Below are 25,915 nucleotides of genomic sequence, written 5' to 3'. Positions count from 1 at the left end.
AGACAGTGGTGCAGCTCCATGACCCTATTTCCCCCCTCCAGCCCTCACCTTCTCCAGACAGTGGTGCAGCTCCATGACCGTACTTCCCCCCTCCAGCCCTCACCTTCTCCAGACAGTGGTGCAGCTCCATGACCCTACTTCTCCCCTCCAGCCCTCACCTTCTCCAGACAGTGGTGCAGCTCCATGACCCTACTTCCCCCCTCCAGCCCTCACCTTCTCCAGACAGTGGTGCAGCTCCATGGCCCTACTTCTCCCCTCCAGCCCTCACCTTCTCCAGACAGTGGTGCAGCTCCATGGCCCTACTTCCCCCCTCCAGCCCTCACCTTCTCCAGACAGTGGTGCAGCTCCATGGCCCTACTTCCCCCCTCCAGCCCTCACCTTCTCCAGACAGTGGTGCAGCTCCATGGCCCTACTTCTCCCCTCCAGCCCTCACCTTCTCCAGACAGTGGTACAGCTCCATGACCTACTTCTTCCATCCAGCCCTCACCTTCTCCAGACAGTGGTGCAGCTCCATGGCCCTACTTCCCCCCTCCAGCCCTCACCTTCTCCAGACAGTGGTGCAGCTCCATGGCCCTCAGGAGGAGGACCTTCTTGGTCTTGAGGAAGGAGGTGACCTCATCACACACGGCCCTCAGCTCACTGCACTTAGGCAGGATGGAGTCCTCAGCGTAGTGAGCACTTTCAATCAGCCCATCCCCCTCAGTGGCCAGGGCCAGAGCCCAGTCCAACACATCCTGGAGAGAGAGACACACAGGCAGGTGAGAACACACACACACACACACGACTACTACACAATAAAACAAAATAAATATGAACAAAGCAGTCATAATGGAAAGCCATTAAATCCATGTTACTTCCTAGTTGCCTCTGAAATAAGGACCTATACATAACAGCCAACTCATCATTTTACACAACGTATACAGTCTGTAAAGATTTCACTGTGGATGTTCTGGGCCTTATCGCAGGCATTGTAGATTCAGTTCATGTCCATATATATGATGAGAATGTAGAACGAGGGAGCAGGCTGTTTCTGTGGTGCAGAACCAGAAGTAGCACCATCCACTCTACCACCACACACACACACACACACACACACACACACACACACACACACACACACACACACACACACACACACACACACACACACACACACACACACACACACACACTCTGTCCCCTTGAATGAAGTAGCACCATCCACTCTACTACCACCACACACACACACACACACACACACACACACACACACACACACACACACACACACACACACACACACACACACACACACACACACACACACACACACACACAATCTGTCCCCTTGAATGAAGCAGCACAAGACATATGATGTCATTTCTCCAAGATAATAATAGCAGCACATGTAGCAGGTGTTGTACATGTTTAGATACACAGTCATATCCATGACAACAAGCCATGTTTTCTAGTCACATAGGGACTACAGCAGTAATGTATGTGTGAACCAACCAATAGAGGTATGGTCCACTGTACGTGAGTCATCTGTAAAGTCAATACTGTCATTGAGATGAACAGTGTCCATAATGTACTGGGGTACAACGAGAGCGGAAACAGGATACGACCCATGTCAGCTGGTGGAATCTCATAATTTCAAGTTTCTACATTCATTTCTCTCATCGTGTTTTGGATCTGTTAGACAAGTTGATGAGGTATGGGGAGGATGACGTGTGCTATTGGGATGAAGTGTGTGTGTGTGTCTTACGCAGGCTTTCTCCTGCTGGCTGTTGAGTTCTCGTAGGATGTGTTCTGCATGGGCGGGACTGATGCCAACCTCCGAGAACGTCTCTACCCGCTCTGACACCACATCCAGCTGGGCACGCACCTGAACACACACACACACACACACACACACACACACACACACACACACACACACACACACACACACACACACACACACACACACACACACACACACACACACACACACACACACACACACACACACACACACACACACACACACACACACACACACACACACACACACACACACACACACACACACACACACACACACGGTGAGGGACAGGTAGAGTCAGAACACACACACTCACATACTACACACACACAGACAGACAGACACACACGCACAAACTACAAATTGACAAACAGTGACTGGGACTACATCTCCCATGATGCTCCTGTGTCCCTGTTCCCCTCACCTCACGGAAGTAGTATTCAAAATGGCGGAGCTGCAGACACTGTTCCAGCTTGGTCTGGTGTCTCTCCCAGAAATCATCAAACGCCGTCTCTGTCTCATCCAGCTGGCCCAGCAGTCTACACACGGATGGAGGAAGAACGGTAGACAAATGTAGGGATGGAGAGAGAGAGATGGATGGATGGATGGAGGGAGAGAAAAGGAGAAAAATGGAAAGGGAATGAAGGATAGAGAGGAGAACCTGATTCAAAGGAAAAAAGCTAACAATGGTATTTCAGCTTGGATCTCAAAGTATCACTAAGTGAAACCAGAAGTACCTATTCATTGAAACCAAACCAAGTCCTGTGTTTAATCAAATCCCTTACATAACCTACTCCTCCAAGAGCAGAGCGCTTTACAGTATAACCAACATCATGTTTTGGGTTATGAAACACTGCACTTTCTTTCCTTTGTTCTCCCAATTCTGCTCTGCAGCTGTGAGTGCTGCCACTATGCATCCTATCCCTGTACTCCCAAAATACACCAGAATGGCACAGGGGCAGATTTCACTGCAGCGCGGCAGAACACAGCCTAGAAGGTTCAGGGTCATGGTGGGAGATGAGAGAGTAGAGTTCTAGGTAACTTCTAGCAAGACACACACCACCATTGTTACTAGAGAACATGAATTTTGACTGTTCCATAACCAGTTGGACCTCAGGATATCTCTGTCTTCTTTCCTATCTCTGTTGTTCCTACTGTACCCTGTCCCTTTCTCAACCTACTTCATTAGCATTAAAGGGACAGTTCACCCTAAAATTGATATGGCGCCAAACTTTCCCATTAATTTAGGATTGAGGCATACATACAGATTTAGTATGATCTAAACAACACATCTTTAGACCACTTCGTAGGTATGAGAGTACCTCTAAGCCTGACCCTTGACCCCTGTCCCCTCTGACCTCTGCACGGTGGCCAGGTTCTCCAGTTCGTCCTGGTTCATTATATAGTCAGGTTCTCTCTGCAGTGGCTCGTTGATGCTCTCCAGGAGCCGGCCCCCCTGGCCCAGGGCCACACACAGGTCCTCCTGGGAGAGAGACAGGACATGGACACATCCGTTAGAGGGATCTACCATTGGACAGTACAGAGTATACAGTCTCAGCTACAGCCAAAGTCTGTTCTTCAGTATATCTTTCCCCTGAGAAACACAAACATCAGGAACAAATCAGGAACTGAATGTTTAATCGTGCCTTGAATTTCAGATGAATTGACCTCAACACTATCACTTAAAACATGGAGTTTTTGGTAATAGTCTGCATATTAATGACTTGGTCCCTCCATGCCCTTACCTTCATCTGTCCCTTCTTCTCGGTGTGTGTGGCCAGCAGGTTGGATGTGGCCTGGGCGTTGTTGGGTAGCTCGGTTTCGGCCAGCTCCGTCCCAAACGACTGCAGGGTCTGTGCCGTGGTCTTCACCATCAGAGCAAAGGCCTCGATAGCCTGAGGACCGGACAAACACAACCCAATTGTGTCATCACTGGTTATAAACACACACACACATCCCATTGAGATGGGGCGGACTAATGGGACAGTTTAGAATGAGTTCAGATCAGTGCGCAGATATCAGGTTAGGATTGGGCCCTATGTATTTAGTCAGGGGTCTGGTGTTAAGGGTGTGGTAGTAGGGTACTCACGGTGCGGTGTGAGATCCAGGTCTCATGGCAGTAATCCTGGGTTCCTCCCAGCTCCTGGGGCAGCTGCGTCCGGTCGATGTAGGCATGGAGCTCCGTCACAGAGCTCAGCATCACCACCTGAGACATAGGGAGTCAACACACATTAACCTACGTATGAGACGCATACAAACGTCCACTAACGTCCTCACATCAGACGAGCACGTGCACATGCATATAACAAAACATACCGGCACCTTCATCTTGAACTCATCCCTGTTGAACTTGAAGAAGATGTCGGAGAGCGTCCGCTGGAATAAGGTGGAGGGCCGCAAGACCAGAACCAGCTGTAAATTCACTGGGAATGAGCCCTGTGGAACACACACATTCATTACTTTGTGTTGTTATTGTTGTTGTTGATGGGGGATAAACTTTCAGAAGTCTTATGGACTTCTTTTTATCCTACAAAACTCCCTAGTCCTTGCCGATGACAAGCATACCAATAACATGATGCAGCCACCACCATGGTTGAAAATATGAACAGTGGTAGTCAGTTTTCTGTTGGATTTTCCCCAAACATAACGCTTTGTATTCAGGACAAAGTTAATTTCTTTGCCACATTTTTTGCAGTTTTACTTTAGTGCCTTAATGCAAACAGGATACATGTTTTGGAATATTTCTATTCTGTACAGGCTTCCTTCTTTTCACTCTGTCATTTAGGTTAGTAAATGTTGTTGATCCATCCTCAGTTTTCTCCTATCACAGCCATTATACTCTGTAACTGTTTTAAAGTCACCATTGGCCTCATGGTGAAATCCCTGAGCGGTTTCCTTCCTCTCCGGCAACTGTGTTAGTGACTGGGTGTATTGATACACCATCCAAAGTGTAATTAATAACTTCACCATGCTCAAAGGGATATTTAAATGTCTGCTTTGTCCATTTTTAGTCATCTACCAATAGGTGCCCTTCTTTGCGAGGCATTGGAAACCTCCCTGGTCTTTGTGGTTGAATCTGTGTTGGAAATTCACTGCTCGACTGAGGGACCTTACAGAAAATGTTATGAGGTAGTCAATTATGGTAAACACTATTATTACACACACAGTGAGTTCATGCAACTTATAATGTGACTTATTACGCACAGTTTTACTCCTGAAGTTATTTAGCCATGCCGTAGCAAAGGGGTTGAATACTTACTGACTCAAGACATTTCAGCTTTTTATTTTTAATGGATTTGTAAATATTTCTAAAAACATAATTCCATTTTGACATTATGGGGTATTGTGTGTAGGCCAGTGACACAAAATATAAATGTAATCAATTTTAAATTCAGGCTGTAACACAACAACATGTGGAAAAAGTCGAGAAGTGTGAATACTTTCTGAAGGCACTGTAAGCCAGGTTGTTAGTGGCTTGTTGTAACAGGAGTTGTGAATTACTCTGCTCTACAGGGGGGTCTAGCTAGAGTAGGACAACCTTTCTCAGCCTAGGGCACACAAACAACACTACCCACAGTAGAACCAACATACCCACAGTGATGTAGCATCACAACACTCCGCTGCTGCTGGCTACAGCTGACATATATAACAGGCTGAGTGGACAGAACACTGATCCCTGGAGGAGTGGAGGGGGGGGGGGGGGGAAGATAACGCTGGGGGGGGAGATAACGCTTCAACTAACATCACTGGAGGTGCAGCCAAAAATATCTAGTGCATGTTATAAAACAGGTGCATCTCTCTCTTGTTTTATAACAGATACTTTTATTGAATTCTTTGGGTTGAAAATACTGAGAAGAGATTTCGCCAGAAAACCCAGAATCCACACAGCAACTGACAGCCTGAATATAGCCTATTGTCTGATTGGAGGAGCCAGAGTCATATATACACACACACACACACACACTATACATACAGTTATATACACTCCCCTATGTATTTACCTGGACAGTGAAGATAAAAGTGCATTTGCAGTTTATTTTGGTGGGGTTTATAGGCATAAAATTATACCCCCCCAAAAATGCTAACCTCCCCTGTTATTGGTAATGGTGAGTGGTAAGCATGTTTTGGTGGCATGATCTCATTAACGTAGAAGTGTTCAGAAACATATTCTATTCTTATTTACAGTAAAAGTGACCAAAAAATGACAATACGTTATTTACCATTAATTTCTATTGGGCACAACAATCTGAAACACAGACAAAACAAACTGCAAATGCATCCAAGTTTATTGTGCCTCAAACTTGATGTAGTCATTGCGTGCTAGGAATATGGGACCAAATACTACATTTTGAACTACTTATGACACCTTCAAATTGGGGGACTTCAATTTTTAAACGGTAAAACAGTGCCTTCAGGAAATATTTATACCCCTTGACTTATTCCACATTTTGTTGTGTTACAGCCTGAATTTATCTCACCCCAAATCCAGAAACAAGATGTAATCGCCGTCAAAAAGTTATTCTACAAAGTATTCACTTAGGGGTGTGAATACTTCTGTAAATGAGATATTTATGTATTTCATTTTCAAGAAATGTGCAAAATTGTCTAAAAACCCATTCTCACTTTGTCATTATGGGGTATTGCGTGTAGGTGGGTGAGAAAAAAACAGGACTTAATCCGTTTTGAATTCAGGCTGTAACAACAAAATGTTGCATAAGTCAAGGGGTATGAATACTTTCTGAAGGCACTGTATGTATGAAAATACCCTCAAATAAAAGGTGACATTCTGTACTGTCGCCTCATATTAAACATTTGATCTCAAATTCAAAATGCTGGAGTATAGAGACAAATTAAAAGTTTTTGCCTAACTGTTCAAATAAATACGTGGAGGTTTAAAACCACAGTAAAACCTCTGCAAATCACAATTCCAATTAGCAGCATAAGGCTCTATTTCAGCAGTACGATGTCATCTCATATTGCCAAACGGCTGCTTCCCAGAGACTAGCCCACTACATCCACACACAGCTGCTCACCAACCCTGCAAGACCACGTTGCCATGGAAACTGCACTCCTTGGGAGAAAGAGATGAGGTTCTACACAGCGAAGGTTTCCACGTCTGTCACACAGCCAGTCTATTTTTTATTAATTAATTGCATCTAGTAAATAAAGGACTGCTCTTTCTCACTGAAAAAAATGTGTCAATGACCAGGTTTCAAACCTGGATCTCAAGACTGCTTTAGCCCACTGAGCTAAAGACCTAGGCATTTGCTCGGGGAGCTAACACGTGTCTTCAGGTGTCAGGCAAGGTCACTCAAATCTGAATGTATTACTGAACTACCACCGCAAAATCAATGAAGAGATCCTGAGAGATAAAACGTGTTCATCTTCATTCCCTCACTCTCATTATTTATCTCCTAATCAATAATCCAGCGCACGGTCAAACTGTCTATCCTGTACATGACGTGACACTCAAACAAATGACTTGATCTGTTTGGGACTGATGGCTGTATGGGACTGGAGCAAGCCTGCTGTGATTGGAGCTTGACTGTTATTAGGCTCCTCATCTCAGCAGATTTGAACCCTATTTGCATATAATATGGCCCTTTTCTATCACAGTAACCCATCAATATTTTTGGAGAGCTTGAGGTTTGCTGACACTAAAATCCTAAAAGCACTTTAACAGCGGGCGGGCGGACGTTAAAAAAACATTTAATGAGAACATGGAACGAGGGGCTGCTTCTTGACCTTCAAACTGTGATTTCCATAACAATACCATTCCACGTAGTCCGGTATATCCAATGAAAGCTCATGTTAAACCCAGCTACACAGTATATGATATACTGTAGGAAGTAATAATGGAACACATATTAGAATAAGGATTTTCACTGGGGTCTGTCGGTAGGGAACTCACCCCATCCACCGCTAACGTGTAGCAGCACCCACTTAGATGATAGGTGGTGGCCATGTTGTAACAGAACACTCAAACCACACATCAGCTAGCTGTTACGGTGGAACAGCTGATTTGGTCATTTATTCTGAACATGTTTTTCGATCTCCAATGTCGTTCTGTAGGGAGAACCATATAGACAGAACACTGATCAGGATAACCTTGACATATGTCTGCTACAGAGGAAGATGCATGGCCTCCAGCCTACAGTATAACAAACACAATCACGAGATATGCCATCACACACACCCCGTCCTTTCACTAGGAAGCCCCTACAAACAGATACATACACAAGCACACACAGACCAATATATCCTATCTACAGTAAGTATCTTCCCCATCACACTCAGCTGAGTAGCCTGACACCACTATCGCTCCCCATCACACTCAGCTGAGTAGCTGGACACCGCTATCTCTCCCACACCACACCCAGCTGAGTAGACTGATATCACTATCTCTACCCCATCACACCCAGCTGAGTAGACTGATATCACTATCTCTACCCCATCACACCCAGCTGAGTAGCCTGACACCGCTATCTCTCCCACACCACACCCAGCTGAGTAGCCTGACACCGCTATCTCTACCCCATCACACCCAGCTGAGTAGCCTGACACCGCTATCTCTCCCACACCACACCCAGCTGAGTAGCCTGACACCGCTATCTCTACCCCATCACACCCAGCTGAGTAGCCTGACACCGCTATCTCTACCCCATCACACCCAACTGAGTAGCCTGACACCACTATCTCTCCCCATCACACCCAGCTGAGTAGCCTGATACCACTATCTCTCCCCCATCACACCCAGCTGAGTAGCCTGATACCACAATCTCTTCCCCATGCTGCTCATCTCCCTAGCGGGTTCCATCTCTCTCACATGCCCCCCCCCCTCCTCTTCTCCATAGCCCAGCCCCTCTCCCTCTACGCCCCCTCCTCCTCTCCATAGCCATGCCCCTCTACCTCCCCCTGCCTCTCTCTTCCTCTCCATAGCCCAGCCCCTCTACCTCCCGCCTGACTCCCTCCCTCCCTCCTCCTCTCCATAGCCCAGCCCCTCTCTCTCCCCCTGCCTCCCTCCGCCTCTCCATAGCCCAGCCCCTCTCTCTCCCCCTGCCTCCCTCCTCCTCCTCTCCATAGCCCAGCCCCTCTCTCTCCCCCTGCCTCCCTCCTCCTCCTCTCCATAGCCCAGCCCCTCTACCCCCCCCGCTTCAGTACCATGCAGTGCAGTGCCTAGGGGTGAGTAATGACACCAACCCTCTGCTCCTCACACTGCAGGCCCACAGGGACACAGTCACAAATCATACTGGTAATCACAATCACAATCAAAATCACAGACACTGCATGCTTGAGTGTGTGTGTGTGTGTGTGTGTGTGTGTGTGTGTGTGTGTGTGTGTGTGTGTGTGTGTGTGTGTGTGTGTGTGTGTGTGTGTGTGTGTGTGTGTTTGCCCTTGGAGCCACCACACTGATACTGTACTCTACTAATCAGCAGGTTTCCCCAGCCTGTTTACACACTACTATCACTGTAGGGAAATCAATGAACACACACACACTTAACAGAGGCTTACAGAGGACGACTGTCCTACCTCAGCAATGTTAACAGCTCAACACCAGCCTCCTCCCCTCCCTTGTCACATGGACAGACCCAATGGGTTGGAACAGCCAATTATTACTGGGGGGCTGACAGGCCCATATAAGGAGAATGATGGAGACATGGTTTGCTGATGGGAGATGGGTGAGCTAAAAGGTTAACATTTGTCAATGTTATATTTATAGAAAAGTAATATTTCTGTTTTGTTTGTCTGTTTCATAACTCTGCATTTATTACCAACATTATAAAAAACACTTAGATGTGAAGCCTGTATCAAGTTATTATGATGGTGATTCCTAGAACTCATTGTGGGTGTTTCATGTTCATCAGCCTTACTCAAATCACCCTATCCCCTCCCTAGTCAAATCACCCTATCCCCTCCCTAGTCAAATCACCCTGTCCCCTCCCTAGTCAAATCACCCTATCACCTCCCTAGTCAAATCACCCTATCCCCTCCCTAGTCAATTCACCCTGTCCCCTCCCTAGTCAAATCACCCTATCCCCTCCCTAGTCAATTAACCCTATCCCCTCCCTAGTCAAATCACCCTATCCCCTCCCTAGTCAAATCACCCTATCCCCTCCCTAGTCAAATCACCATATCCCCTCCCTAGTCCAATCACCCTATCACCTCCCTAGTCAAATCACCCTATCACCTCCCTAGTCAATTCACCCTACCCCCTCCCTAGTCAATTAACCCTATCCCCTCCCTAGTCAATCACCCTATCCCCTCCCTAGTCAATTCACCCTGTCCCCTCCCTAGTCAAATCACCCTACCCCCTCCCTAGTCAATCACCCTATCCCCTCCCTAGTCAAATCACCCTACCCCCTCCCTAGTCAAATCATCCTTTCCCCTCCCTAGTCAATTAACCCTATCCCCTCCCTAGTCAAATCACCCTACCCCCTCCCTACTCAATCACCCTATCCCCTCCCTAGTCAAATCACCCTTCCCCCTCCCTAGTCAATTCACCCTACCCCCTCCCTAGTCAATTCACCCTACCCCCTCCCTAGTCAATTCACCCTACCCCCTCCCTAGTAAATTACCCTATCCCCTCCCTAGTCAAATCACCCTACCCCCTCCCTAGTCAAATCCCCCAATCCCCTCCCTAGTCAAATCACCCTATCCCCTCCCTAGTCAATTCACCCTGTCCCCTCCCTAGTCAAATCCCCCAATCCCCTCCCTAGTCCAATCACCCTATCCCCTCCCTAGTTAAATCACCCTATCCCCTCCCTAGTCAAATCACCCTATCACCTCCCTAGTCAAATCACCCTACCCCCTCCCTAGTCAATCACCCTATCCCCTCCCTAGTCAAATCACCTTACCCCCTCCCTAGTCAAATCATCCTTTCCCCTCCCTAGTCAATTAACCCTATCCCCTCCCTAGTCAAATCACCCTACCCCCTCCCTACTCAATCACCCTATCCCCTCCCTAGTCAAATCACCCTTCCCCCTCCCTAGTCAATTCACCCTACCCCCTCCCTAGTCAATTCACCCTACCCCCTCCCTAGTAAATTACCCTATCCCCTCCCTAGTCAAATCACCCTACCCCCTCCCTAGTCAAATCCCCCAATCCCCTACCTAGTCAAATCACCCTATCCCCTCCCTAGTCAATTCACCCTGTCCCCTCCCTAGTCAAATCCCCCAATCCCCTCCCTAGTCCAATCACCCTATCCCCTCCCTAGTCAAATCACCCTATCCCCTCCCTAGTCAAATCACCCTTTCCCCTCCCTAGTCAAATCACCCTGTCCCCTCCCTAGTCAATTCACCCTGTCCCCTCCCTAGTCAAATCACCCTACCCCCTCCCTAGTCAATCACCCTTTCCCCTCCCTAGTCAATTCACCCTGTCCCCTCCCTAGTCAAATCACCCTACCCCCTCCCTAGTCAAATCACCCTATCCCCTCCCTAGTCAATCACCCTATCCCCTCCCTAGTCAATCACCCTATCCCCTCCCTAGTCAAATCACCCTACCCCCTCCCTAGTCAAATCACCCTACCCCCTCCCTAGTCAATCACCCTTTCCCCTCCCTAGTCAATTCACCCTGTCCCCTCCCTAGTCAAATCACCCTATCCCCTCCCTAGTCAATCACCCTATCCCCTCCCTAGTCAATCACCCTATCCCCTCCCTAGTCAAATCACCCTACCCCCTCCCTAGTCAAATCACCCTACCCCCTCCCTAGTCAAATCATCCTTTCCCCTCCCTAGTCAATTAACCCTATCCCCTCCCTAGTCAAATCACCCTACCCCCTCCCTAGTCAATCACCCTATCCCCTCCCTAGTCAATCACCCTATCCCCTCCCTAGTCAAATCACCCTATCCCCTCCCTAGTCAATTAACCCTATCCCCTCCCTAGTCAAATCACCCTATCCCCTCCCTCGTCAAATCACCCTATCCCCTCCCTAGTCAAATCACCCTACCCCCTCCCTAGTCAATCACCCTATCCCCTCCCTAGTCAAATCACCCTACCCCCTCCCTAGTCAAATCACCCTATCCCCTCCCTAGTCAAATCACCCTACCCCCTCCCTAGTCAAATCACCCTATCCCCTCCCTAGTCAAATCACCCTACCCCCTCCCTACTCAATCACCCTATCCCCTCCCTAGTCAAATCACCCTACCCCCTCCCTAGTCAATTCACCCTACCCCCTCCCTAGTCAATTCACCCTACCCCCTCCCTAGTAAATTACCCTATCCCCTCCCTAGTCAAATCACCCTACCCCTCCCTAGTCAAATCCCCCAATCCCCTCCCTAGTCAAATCACCCTATCCCCTCCCTAGTCAATTCACCCTGTCCCCTCCCTAGTCAAATCCCCCAATCCCCTCCCTAGTCCAATCACCCTATCCCCTCCCTAGTTAAATCACCCTATCCCCTCCCTAGTTAAATCACCCTACCCCCTCCCTAGTCAAATCACCCTACCCCCTCCCTAGTCTATCACCCTATCCCCTCCCTAGTCAAATCACCCTACCCCCTCCCTAGTCAAATCACCCTACCCCCTCCCTAGTCAAATCACCCTACCCCCTCCCTAGTCAAATCACCCTATCCCCTCCCTAGTCAAATCACCCTTTCCCCTCCCTAGTCAAATCACCCTGTCCCCTCCCTAGTCAATTCACCCTGTCCCCTCCCTAGTCAAATCACCCTACCCCCTCCCTAGTCAATCACCCTTTCCCCTCCCTAGTCAATTCACCCTGTCCCCTCCCTAGTCAAATCACCCTACCCCCTCCCTAGTCAATCACCCTATCCCCTCCCTAGTCAATCACCCTATCCCCTCCCTAGTCAAATCACCCTACCCCCTCCCTAGTCAAATCATCCTTTCCCCTCCCTAGTCAATTAACCCTATCCCCTCCCTAGTCAAATCACCCTACCCCCTCCCTAGTCAATCACCCTATCCCCTCCCTAGTCAATCACCCTATCCCCTCCCTAGTCAAATCACCCTACCCCCTCCCTAGTCAAATCATCCTTTCCCCTCCCTAGTCAATTAACCCTATCCCCTCCCTAGTCAATTAACCCTATCCCCTCCCTAGTCAAATCACCCTATCCCCTCCCTAGTCAAATCACCCTATCCCCTCCCTCGTCAAATCACCCTATCCCCTCCCTCGTCAAATCACTCTATCCCCTCCCTCGTCAAATCACCCTATCCCCTCCCTAGTCAAATCACTCTATCCCCTCCCTCGTCAAATCACCCTATCCCCTCCCTAGTCAAATCATCCTTTCCCCTCCCTAGTCAATTAACCCTACCCCCTCCCTAGTCAATTCACCCTACCCCCTCCCTAGTCAATTAACCCTATCCCCTCCCTAGTCAAATCACCCTACCCCCTCCCTAGTCAATTCACCCTGTCCCCTCCCTAGTCAAATCACCCTACCCCCTCCCTAGTCAATCACCCTATCCCCTCCCTAGTCAAATCACCCTACCCCCTCCCTAGTCAAATCATCCTTTCCCCTCCCTAGTCAATTAACCCTATCCCCTCCCTAGTCAAATCACCCTATCCCCTCCCTACTCAATCACCCTATCCCCTCCCTAGTCAAATCACCCTTCCCCCTCCCTAGTCAATTCACCCTACCCCCTCCCTAGTCAATTCACCCTACCCCCTCCCTAGTCAATTACCCTATCCCCTCCCTAGTCAATTAACCCTATCCCCTCCCTAGTCAAATCACCCTACCCTCTCCCTAGTCAATTCACCCTATCCCCTCCCTAGTCAAATCCCCCAATCCCCTCCCTAGTCAAATCACCCTATCCCCTCCCTAGTCAAATCCCCCAATCCCCTCCCTAGTCAATTCACCCTATCCCCTCCCTAGTCAAATCCCCCAATCCCCTCCCTAGTCAATTCACCCTGTCCCCTCCCTAGTCAAATCCCCCAATCCCCTCCCTAGTCCAATCACCCTATCCCCTCCCTAGTCAAATCCCCCAATCCCCTCCCTAGTCAATTCACCCTGTCCCCTCCCTAGTTAAATCACCCTTTCCCCTCCCTAGTCAATCACCCTATCCCCTCCCTAGTCAAATCACCCTACCCCCTCCCTAGTCAATTCACCCTACCCCCTCCCTAGTCAATTCACCCTACCCCCTCCCTAGTCAATTAACCCTACCCCCTCCCTAGTCAAATCACCCTACCCCCTCCCTAGTCAATCACCCTATCCCCTCCCTAGTCAAATCACCCTATCCCCTCCCTAGTCAAATCACCCTATCCCCTCCCTAGTCAATCACCCTGTCCCCTCCCTAGTCAAATCACCCTATCCCCTCCCTACTCAAATCACCCTATCCCCTCCCTAGTCAAATCACCCTACCCCCTCCCTAGTCAATCACCCTATCCCCTCCCTAGTCAAATCACCCTATCCCCTCCCTAGTCAAATCACCCTATCCCCTCCCTAGTCAATCACCCTGTCCCCTCCCTAGTCAAATCACCCTATCCCCTCCCTACTCAAATCACCCTATCCCCTCCCTAGTCAAATCACCCTATCCCCTCCCTAGTCAAATCACCCTACCCCCTCCCTAGTCAAATCCCCCAATCCCCTCCCTAGTCAAATCACCCTATCCCCTCCCTAGTCAAATCACCCTATCCCCTCCCTACTCAAATCACCCTATCCCCTCCCTAGTCAAATCACCCTATCCCCTCCCTAGTCAAATCACCCTATCCCCTCCCTAGTCAATCACCCTGTCCCCTCCCTAGTCAAATCACCCTATCCCCTCCCTACTCAAATCACCCTATCCCCTCCCTAGTCAAATCACCCTATCCCCTCCCTAGTCAAATCACCCTACCCCCTCCCTAGTCAAATCCCCCAATCCCCTCCCTAGTCAAATCACCCTATCACCTCCCTAGTCAAATCACCCTATCACCTCCCTAGTCAATTCACCCTGTCCCCTCCCTAGTCAATTCACCCTGTCCCCTCCCTAGTCAAATCCCCCAATCCCCTCCCTAGTCCAATCACCCTGTCCCCTCCCTAGTCAATTCACCCTGTCCCCTCCCTAGTCAAATCCCCCAATCCCCTCCCTAGTCCAATCACCCTATCCCCTCCCTAGTTAAATCACCCTACCCCCTCCCTAATCAATTCACCCTATCCCCTCCCTAGTCAAATCCCCCAATCCCCTCCCTAGTCAATTCACCATATCCCCTCCCTAGTCAAATCACTCTCTCCCCTCCCTACTCAATCACTCTCTCCCCTCCCTAGTCAATCACTCTCTCCCCTCCCTACTCAATCACTCTCTCCCCTCCCTACTCAATCACTCTCTCCCCTCCCTACTTAATCACTCTCTCCCCTCCCTACTCAATCACCCTATCCCCTCCCTACTCAATCACCCTATCCCCTCCCTACTCAATCACCCTATCCCCTCCCTACTCAATCACCCTATCCCCTCCAGCTACAGCTGTTGAGCTGTCACAGCCTGTACCACATGCAGTGAGTGAGAGAGGGAGGGAGAGAGAGAGGAAAGAGAGAAAGACGGATTATTACGAAATATTTTCTCAGATCGTTCTGGCAATTCTAACATAGAAACTTCATTGGGAGGAAGGATGTTCAACAAGCTTTTTACATTTGTATCATAAACAATATGAGAAAATCAAGATGAAAGTGGCCATATAAGGCCCTTTTTAGACCTATACATGCCTCCTGTGAGACCCTACATGATACAGACAACATCTTGGTGCAATTATACAGTTCCCTCCTGCAGAACTAGGCTATTAGTTAGTTTCACCAGACAGCAAGACACCTCACGGCGAAGTCTGCACTGTGCCACTACTCTGATATACAAAGGTTTCCTGTCGCTCAGCACATCTCTAACACCTGTTAACGTGCATGTTCTAATTGATTACACAACAGATTACACACACACCCTCAGCATACAGTGTTAATGAGGCGTACACACACACACACACACACACACACACACACACACACACACACACACACACACACACACACACTGGGTTACTCACTGCAATGCGTAGCAGGGTCCCCTTGACGGCGGTCCATCTGTCTTGGCGGCGGTCGATGACCAGGATGAAGCCCACTCCAGACGCTGTCACACTGCAGGAGAGCGAGACACGGTCACCACAACAACATGGATGTGTGTGTATGTTACCACGGTTACATGGGTGTGTGTATGTGTGTATCCTCCTAATGACAGGACCCTTGACTGCTCCAAGATCACAGGCTACCCACAGGCTGTGGCATTAGAACGGCCCGCTCAATCCCTGTGTGTGAATCCCTCTCAGTCAATTAGAAGATGCTCTTAACAAGAGAGACAACCACACACACAGAAATGTGAAAGAGTCAATGCTGCTGAGGTGGTGCATCTAGTAAGGTGGTGAGGTGGTGCATCTACCAAAATGTAGCCTCTTCCTCAGGTTAATCCCATTGATGTCACACGACAGGATACATCTGTTATTCCCAAATGTTATTCCCAAAACCTCCTCAATAGAATGTCATCTCCTTCTCCCATTCCTTTTCTCTGTTATTCCGGTATTCTGGTTTTCCCTCTCTGCAGATCCCGTTTGTTAAGCACCAGCGTTCTGTTTACAGCTCTGATAGAACGGGAGCCAACCGCCAAGCCCCCCCGAGAACAACTCTCCTCTGCCTACCCGCTTCTCTACACCAGCCAATCAACTCAGCCCTGCATCTCCCCCATAGCCTATCACAGAGCAGCATACGGGTGATGGACAGCGGTGGCGGGAGTGTGTTTGAATGGCTCATGAGCAGAGGGGGGCGGGACATCTGATGGAGAATGAGATGGGATCCACCCCCCTTTAGCTGGTAGGTGAGGGAACCGCAAAATTGTCATTAATTCAATTGCCGCCATGACAGTGGTGCACACACACACACACACACACCTTTCTTCTCGCTTTAGGTATAGAGCTCCCCCCCCCCTCGTCTCATTGGCTCTATCCCTCTCTCTCCCCCTCCTTTCCTCTCTCTCTCTCCCTCTCTGCTCAGCAGCATGTGTGTTGGCAGTGAGGAGAGCACAGAGGTAAAGGACAAGGAGGAAGCCATAGAGATAGAGAGAGATTTATAGAAATAAAGGTAGAGAGATGAACAAAGAGAGAGAGGGAGAGGACAGAGAAAAAGGAGAGGAGAAAGTGAGAGAAAGAGGAGAGAGCATGCATCTTGTGAGATAAAACGGACGGTGATATGATTTTATCCAGTGGTACTAATCAGGACCGTCCATAGGGCTGAACTGGCAGCATGATGGATGTTTCTCTATAGGACACAGTGTTAAATACAACACTCTGATTCATAGATAAACTCATAGTAATTAAACACCCAGGACACCCCGTCTATACCCCCACAATTCCCCCTCTTTCATATCTCCTCTTCCAGCTCCCTTTTTCTACCCCCTTATTGTCACTCACGCTTTCGGTCTGGCGAGCGCGCTAGAGAGAGAGAAAGAAAGAAAGAAAGAGTGAGTAAGTAAGCTAGAGAGAAAGGGAGAGGCACAGAGAAAGAGAAGGAAAGTGAGGGAATAAATGAAAGCAAGCTAGAGAGCACAATAGAGAAGGAAAGCACCCCTCCTCTCTCAATTCAAGGGGCTTTATTGGCATGGGAAACATATGTTAACATTGCCAAAGCAAGTGAGGTAGATAATATACAAAATTGAAATACACAATAAAAATGAACAGTAAACATTACACTCACAGATGTTTCAAAAGAATAAAGACATTACAAATGTCATATGATGTATATATACAGTGTTGTAACGATGTGCAAATAGTTAAAGTAAAAAAGAGAACATAAATAAACATAAATATGGGTTGTAATTTACAATGGTGTTTGTTCTTCACTGGTTGCCCTTTTCTTGTAGCAACAGGTCACAAATCGTACTGCTGTGATGGCACACTGTGGTATTTCACCCAGTAGATATGGGAGTTTATCAAAATCGGGTTTGTTTTTGAATTCTTTGTGGATCTGTGTAATCTGAGGGAAATATGTGTCTCTAATATGGTCATACATTGTGCAGGAGGTTAGGAAGTGCAGCTCAGTTTCCACCTCATTTTGTGGGCAGTATGCACATAGCCTGTCTTCTCTTGAGAGCCAGGTCTGTCTATGGTGACCTTTCTCAATAGCAAGGCTATGCTCACTGAGTCTGTACATAGTCAAAGCTTGCCTTAAGTTTGGGTCAGTCACAGTGGTCAGGTATTCTGCCACTGTGTACTCTCTGTTTAGGGCCAAATAGCATTCTAGTTTGCTTAGATTTTTAAAAATTCTTTCCAATGTGTCAAGTAATTATCTTTTTGTTTTCTCATGATTTGGTTGAGTCTAATTGTGTTGCTGTCCTGGGTATCTGTGGGATGTGTTTGTGTTTGTGAACAGAGCCCCAGGACCAGCTTGCTTAGGGGACTCTTCTCCAGGTTCATCTCTCTGTAGGTGATGGCTTTGTTATGGAAGGTTTGGGAATCGCTTCCTTTTAGGTGGTTGTTGAATTTAACATCTCTTTTCTGGATTTTGATAATTAGTGGGTATCGACCTAATTCTGCTCTGCATGCATTATTTGGTGTTCTATGTTGTACCCGGAGGATATTTTTGCAGAATTCTGCATGCAGAGTCTCAATTTGGTGTTTGTACCATTTTGTGAAGTATTGGTTGGTGAGCGGACCCCAGACCTCACAACCATAAAGGGCAATGGGCTCTATGACTGATTCAAGTATTTTTAGCCAGACCCTAATTGGTATGTTGAAATGTATGTTCCTTTTGATGACATAGAATGCCCTTCTTGCCTTGTCTCTCAGATCGTTCACAGCTCTGTGGAAGTTACCTGTGGCGCTGATGTTTAGGCCAAGGTATGTATAGTTTTTTGTGTGCTCTAGGGCAACGGTGTCTAGATGGAATTTGTATTTGTGGTCCTGGCAACTGGACCTTTTTTGGAACACCATTATTTTGGTCTTACTGAGATTTATTTTCAGGTTCCAGGTCTGACAGAATCTGTGCAGAAGATCTAGGTGCTGCTGTAGGCCCTCCATGGTTGGTGACAGAAGCACCAGATCAGCAAACAGTAGACATTTTAACTTCAGATTCTAGTAGGGTGAGGCCGGGTGCTGCAGAATTTGGGGGTGGGTGGGGATTAAGCTGCATCTCTGTCTCACCCCACGGCCCTGTGGGAAGAAATGTGTGTGTTTTTTGCCTATTTAACCGCACACATGTTTTTTGTGTACATGGATTTTACAATGTTGTCTGTTTTTCCCCCAACACCGCTTCTCATCAATTTGTATAGCAGACCCTCATGCCAAATTGAGTCTAAGGCTTTTTTGAAATCAACAAAGCATGAGAAGACGTTGCCTTTGTTTTGGTTTGTTTGCTTGTTTGTCAATTAGGGTGTGCGGGGTGAATACGTGTTCTGTCGTACGATAATTTGGTAAAAAGCCAATTTGACATTTTCTCAGTACATTGTTTTCACTGAGGAAATGTACGAGTCTGCTGTTAATGATAATGCAGAGGATTTTCCCAAGGTTGCTGTTGACGCATATCCCACGGTAGTTATTGGGGTCAAATTTGTCTCCACTTTTGTGGATTGGGGTGATCAGTCCTTGATTCCAAATATTGGGGAAGATGCCAGAGCTGAGGATTATGTTAAATGAGTTTTAGTATAGCTAATTGGAATTTGTTGTCTGTATATTTGATCATTTCATTGAGGATACCATCAACACCACAGGCCTTTTTGGGTTGCATTTGACACAGATGGGTTCCCTCCGGCTGTAACGCATGGATAGTATATGATACTATATTACTTAGAAATATATGTGTTTTTTCTTGTTTTGTCAATTCAAATTAGTCTGAAATTACATCTTTACAGAACTCATTTGTATGACAAACTGCTTCCATATAGCAGCTGAGCCCTGGAGTCTTTTAACTAACAGACCCCATTAGATACACAGGGAGTCTCTTTCATTAACACCTCCACCTCCTGTCCTCCACACAAGTCATGCTCTCTCTCCAAGCCCCCCCCCCCCAGGAGTCAGGGGTTAAAGGTTTCACCATTAGCTAATGGGGAGGGGAGGATATGATCCATTTTATGACTTTTTTTTAGTTATTCAACATTTGTTAATATCAGGAATTCCTATTGAGATAGAGAATATCGTGGGATATCTGGCCAATAAGGTAGTTCCTGTATAGAAACAAACAGGACTAGCATAACGTCCAGGACATACACCACATGTACCAGGACATACACCACATGTACCAGGACTTACACCTCGTGTACCAGGACATACACCACATGTACCAGGACTTACACCTCGTGTACCAGGACTTACACCTCGTGTACCAGGACTTACACCTCGTGTACCAGGACTTACACCTCGTGTACCAGGACTTACACCTCGTGTACCAGGACATACACCTCGTGTACCAGGACATACACCACGTGTACCAGGACATACACCACGTGTACCAGGACATACACCACGTGTACCAGGACATACACCTCGTGTACCAGGACATACACCTCGTGTACCAGGACATACACCTCGTGTACCAGGACATACACCACATGTACCAGGACATACACCTCGTGTACCAGGACATACACCTCGTGTACCAGGACATACACCACGTGTACCAGGACATACACCACGTGTACCAGGACATACACCTCATGTACCAGGACATACACCTCATGTACCAGGACATACACCTCATGTACCAGGACATACACCTTGTGTACCAGGACATACACCTCATGTACCAGGACATACACCTCGTGTACCAGGACATACACCTCGTGTACCAGGACATACACCACGTGTACCAGGACATACACCACATGTACCAGGACATACACCTCATGTACCAGGACATACACCACGTGTACCAGGACATACACCTCGTGTACCAGGACATACACCTCATGTACCAGGACATACACCTCGTGTACCAGGACATACACCTCGTGTACCAGGACATACACCACATGTACCAGGACATACACCTCGTGTACCAGGACATACACCTCATGTACCAGGACATACACCTCATGTACCAGGACATACACCACATGTACCAGGACATACACCACGTGTATCAGGACATACACCACATGTACCAGGACTTACACCTCGTGTACCAGGACATACACCTCGTGTACCAGGACATACACCACATGTACCAGGACATACACCACATGTACCAGTTGCAGCAACGTTGAGGTGTAATACAGATGCCAACTATAATGGTTAAGATATAGTCCTGCATAAGACAAGTTCACTTTGTTGTAGGGAGATTCATTGTTCTGTTCAAACAAAGGAACTGTGAAAATAGTTCTACACTGACATCTGCTGGTAGGCATTGTTACCACACCACTTCCTCAACTATACAAAGTAATGACAAGTTCAAGCATCAGAGTGTGCAATGCATTGTGTGTGTGTGTGTGTGTGTCACCTTGGCACACTGGTCAGGTAGGTCAGCACGTTGTGGAACTCTTCCTCCTCGAGCTCGCCAAACGCAGGGAATTCTGGGAACACGATGATGGGACTGCCGTTCTCAGCTCGGCCCCCTGGGAAAGAAATGGGGACGTTTGATTGATTAATTGATTAAATTTGTTCAACAAGGCCATCATTTTGCCCTCAATTAGACAGCACGTACAAACCCCCATATCCCCCTTTCAGACCCCACAGAATAGACAGTGACAAGCTTTGGAATCCTTTTATTTAATGTGTTTTAAAACATTCATCTACATCATATTCATAATGTCCATTATTCTTCTGATAGAAATAGCTAACCCACCCCAGTGGAATGAACACACAGAGCAGCGGTTCAAGCCTCTCCTTGGGGACCCCCAGCTGTTCCATCTATTTTAACTATTCCACAGCTAGCACACCGGATTCAACTTGTCAGCTAATCATCAAGCCCTTTGTGAAACGTCTGGGGGTCCCCGAGGAGAGGTTTTGAGAACCACTGACCCAGAGGAATCATGTGACGGTCTGAGTGACGGTCTGAGTGGGGGAGGGGAACATTAAAGGATGAGATATAGGATCCATCTTCTCTCACAAAGCCTGGTGTTACTGCGGCTCTGCAGGCTGCAATAAGTCTCTTCTATTTTTATTCTTCCTTTTTAACTCTGCGTTGTCGGGAAAGGACTCGCGAGTAAGCGTTTCACGGTAAAGCCTACACCCGTTGTATTCGGCGCCTGTGACAAATCAAATTTGATTTGATTTAGTGCTAGAGGAGGGTACAGGGAATGAGAAATGAACAGGTGTGAGTAGAGACAAAGAGACAGACGGTCTGTGTGAATCTCTGCACCAGCCGTGCCACTAGAGCAGAACCATAGCACTGTGCCCTGATCCATCTGGTACCATGTGTGTATGTGTGTCAGGCAGACACCTGCCTGAGTAGGCAACTAGAGGAGGACCAGAGGTTAATGATTACAACACAAAACAAGGCCTGGAGACACATACAACCTCCAGGGTAGAGGACATACAGAGAGAACAGGGAAGAAACAGTAACACAGCAGGAGTCTTTAATGACACAGCTAAAACAGTATTGCTGCGTCACTGTTACGGCTGTCCTCGCTGACAGGAGGTGTGGACCAAAACGCAGAGTGGTTAGTGTTCATTCTTTTAATGAAAGTCAATAAAACAATTCAAAATACAAAAACAACCAACGTGACAAAACCGAAACCGTCCTGTGTGGCAACAAAACCTCCACAGGAACAAACACCCACAAAACACAAGTGAAACCCAGGCTGCCTTAGTATGATTCTCAATCAGTGACAACTATAGACACCTGTCTCTGATTGAGAATCATACCAGGCCGAACACCAAAATCCCAACATAGAAATAGAAAACATAGACTGCCCACCCAAAACTCACGCCCTGACGAATAAACACATACAAAACAAGAGAAAACAGGTCAGGAACGTGACAGTCACACTCTCACCCGCTGGGCTTGGAGTCAATCTAGTGGCGTACCTAGGCTGTAGCGTAGAAGTATGAATTAGAAATAGACCAAGGGTCATCTTCATCAGACTTAGCTGTGTGCTCTATGACTCCTCATCAGAGGGTGGGCAGCTGTCATGAACACACACACGCATCACCCCTGGCAACCACAGAGTTATTAAACACACTGACAGAGAGATGTGAAGACAAATAGACTCTACACAGACTGTACACAACCTAAGAACAGGTTCCGGGCAAGTAACAGCAACCATAAAACATAGACAGTTAGGAACTGAAGCTTGTGCCATTCAGTTAGAGACACACACACACACACTCTCTCGCTCTCAACGGGTGGAGTGTTAAATTCAGTCACACACTCAGCAGCCAATTACAGCAGCGAATAGTGCCACACACACTTGGCTCTTCCAACCGTTGCTGGGCCAGGTTGCCAAGTGGATCGCCGTGTCGATTATTTATTCACGGGCCGTCTCCGTGCCGTTATTATCCGTGGTAACCCGACATGGGGCCCTATCTGGGTTGGCATCGCCGTAGTAACGGAACAAACTGAGTTGGCCCAACTCTTTGGAAATATGGGTCTGGTGTAGAACAGTTTCCCTCAGTTTTCCCCCAAAGGTCAGGTCGTTACAAAAGTCTTAGTTTAGTTAAGTCATACAACAGAAATCAGTTTGAAAAACACTGCTGTACTCTATCTGGTAGCCAGAGTGCTATTCCTGTACTTTTATAAATAGGAAAATGCTGACGGATTATGTTTTGATGTTTAGGCCAGCTACTTCACTCAGCTACTTCACTCAGCTACTTCACTCGTACAGTGTGATATGATTGTTGCTCCATCAGAGGCTGTCAACTTTGGGGATGGTTCACTGTTATAAGCTTCTGCCATATTGCTTAAGCTTTTTCCATCTGTGACGGGAGATCTTCAAGGGCCTTGGCATAGCGTTGGGATTGGCTCACTCAGATGTTTGGGATTGAACCACTATGAGGTAACTATGAAGGAGGGAGCAATGGAGGGAAAAGAAAAAGACTGACCTGAGAGGAAAGCAAACCGTTTCCTGAGGTCAGGATCGATGTCTGCAGCAAACAGACGATCACTCTCCTGCTGCATGATGTCATCTGGAAGATAAGAGACAAAAAAACACATCAACTACAGTTACATACAGTATTTACAACAATAGATGACAGTTACAGTAACATACAGTATTTACAACAATAGATGACAGATACAGTAACACAGTATTTACAGTAGATGACAGTTACAGTAACACAGTATTTACAACAATAGATGTCAGTTACAGTAACATACAGTATTTACAACAATAGATGACAGATACAGTAACTGATAAGGGAATGTATATGTTTAAAGTAATGACTAAAGAATTCCACCCTGAAACGCAATTATTAGACTATGTAAAATCTATTAGAATAATTAGACTAAAATCCAATAAAGGTTTGGTTGAGACAAGTTAAAGGTGATAAATGTGTGACTGAGAAAACACAGCGGACAATTGAACTATACATGCATGACTTGACCTGGTTGGAACTCTGAAAAACCTACGACAGGAAAGAGGCCCTGTCAAGGCCCCTTTAATCTAGGGAGGAAGGGAACGGCATGGAACTGCCAGCTTGGTAGAATCGTGATAAACGAGGAATGTGAACCGTGGAAAAAGATACAGCCCACCTACTGTTTGTGTGTGTGTGTGTGTGTGTGTGTGTGTGTGTGTGTGTGTGTGTGTGTGTGTGTGTTAGAAAATTAATGTCTTTGCATTTTTGACTTTAGAACGTTCTCTGAATAAAGAACAACGAACCCGTTTTGCAGAATCTGAGTCTTTGCCTAATTATTATTAAACCCAGGGTCTTACAAACCTCGGGATTTGTCAAAGCATAAATGATTGTTTAGTTATCATTGGGATTGAACATTCTCATAACAGTAACATACAGTATTTACAACAATAGATGACAGATACAGTAACATACAGTATTTACAACAATAGATGACAGTTACAGTAACATACAGTATTTACAACAATAGATGACAGTTACAGTAACATACAGTATTTACAACAATAGATGACAGTTACAGTAACATACAGTATTTACAATAATAGAGCATAGTATTAGTCACACAGAGCACCTGGAATGACATGACAGAGAGAGGAGCAGAGACCCCACTGACCCACTTCTCAAGGAGAAGTCCCCCCAAATCCCCCCTTTTCTCCAACTTTCAGTCCCAGTGAGGAAGAGAGAGCGGGAGGTGAGGCTGAGGAGAGGAGTAGAGAGGGGAGAGGCTGAGGGGAGGCAAAGAGAGTATTGTTGTAAATACTGTATGTTAATGTAACTGTCATCTATTATTGTAAATACTGTATGTTACTGTACAGGTCATCTATTATTGTAAATACTGTATGTTACTGTAACTGTCGTCTATTATTGTAAATACTGTATGTGCCTATCTGAGTGAGTGAGTGAGTGAGAGAAAGAGAGAGAGAGAGAGGGTGAAAGGCTAGTGATAAGAGGGGGGTTGTTGGGGGGGGGGGGGGGGGGGGGTTGTTAGCGGTCCTGGGAATTGGCAATGCTGTGTGTGTGTGTGTGTCATGCTGTGTGTTGGCTGGCAGTAGGGGAGTGTACTGGTGAGGGTGGTTGCAGGGGGTAGTGTATGGTGCTGTGGCATCATGTGTGCTGAGGGATGGAATCAGAGTACTAAACAAACACACAGTTCAATGGGTTTCTCCAGCTTTAGTATGATCTGTAACAGTCACCGAAGACATTAGCCAACATATTCTGACATCACTGGTATTTTATGCCAGCTAAGGGATTAAACAGGCACACTTTCCCACTACCCTCCTCCCTCCCTCTATCTTTTAGTGTGTCTAGGCCCTGCCTGGGAAACGAATCCCACTGATTGTCCCAGTAAAAGCCGCCGATGTTTCTCACACCAGGGCAGAGTGAACCACAAAACCAACCATCTACCCACATAGGCTGAAAGAGCATCAAAGGATCACCAAGGTATATTGAGACATTGATGGTTGCATGAACACCAACTCACACAAACGGTAGAGAGACCATTGTTCCAACAACAGTAGCATCTCCAGGATAAAGAGCTTATAAAACACCCATCAGGTGTTGAAACACTCCGCTGCGTAGTAACTAACTCTCTTGCCAGCAAAGCGCTGTGTGTTTACTCTGTCAGTGGGTCATTAAACCAGGCTTTTCATCTGTCTAGATATAGCCAAGGTGCAGTGG

General features: G+C 47.1%; 1 protein-coding gene across 10 annotated transcripts in view; it reads right to left on the bottom strand.

Annotated features, from left to right (window-relative positions):
* LOC129840754 (guanine nucleotide exchange factor DBS-like) overlaps positions 1 to 25,915 on the bottom strand; it is a 61,799-nt gene that overhangs the window by 14,464 nt on the left and 21,420 nt on the right. For 8 of the 10 annotated variants that reach the window (XM_055908909.1, XM_055908912.1, XM_055908917.1 and 5 more), the window contains exons 2-11: positions 23,708 to 23,791; positions 21,165 to 21,279; positions 15,734 to 15,824; positions 4,100 to 4,219; positions 3,873 to 3,989; positions 3,529 to 3,678; positions 3,142 to 3,266; positions 2,208 to 2,322; positions 1,745 to 1,864; positions 543 to 734 (exon numbers count right to left, since the gene is read on the bottom strand). In XM_055908909.1, coding sequence (XP_055764884.1) covers positions 543 to 734; positions 1,745 to 1,864; positions 2,208 to 2,322; positions 3,142 to 3,266; positions 3,529 to 3,678; positions 3,873 to 3,989; positions 4,100 to 4,219; positions 15,734 to 15,824; positions 21,165 to 21,279; positions 23,708 to 23,791 — 1,229 coding nt within the window. The remainder of the gene's footprint in view (positions 1 to 542; positions 735 to 1,744; positions 1,865 to 2,207; positions 2,323 to 3,141; positions 3,267 to 3,528; positions 3,679 to 3,872; positions 3,990 to 4,099; positions 4,220 to 15,733; positions 15,825 to 21,164; positions 21,280 to 23,707; positions 23,792 to 25,915) is intronic. The other 2 variants (XM_055908910.1, XM_055908916.1) reach the window with 1 other exon arrangement.

This window comes from Salvelinus fontinalis, chromosome 41 (genome assembly GCF_029448725.1).
Source record: "Salvelinus fontinalis isolate EN_2023a chromosome 41, ASM2944872v1, whole genome shotgun sequence".
Classification (NCBI taxonomy): Eukaryota; Metazoa; Chordata; class Actinopteri; order Salmoniformes; family Salmonidae; genus Salvelinus; species Salvelinus fontinalis.
The sequence above is the reverse complement of the archived record's forward strand: the minus strand, read 5'-3'. Positions and strand labels throughout refer to the sequence as shown.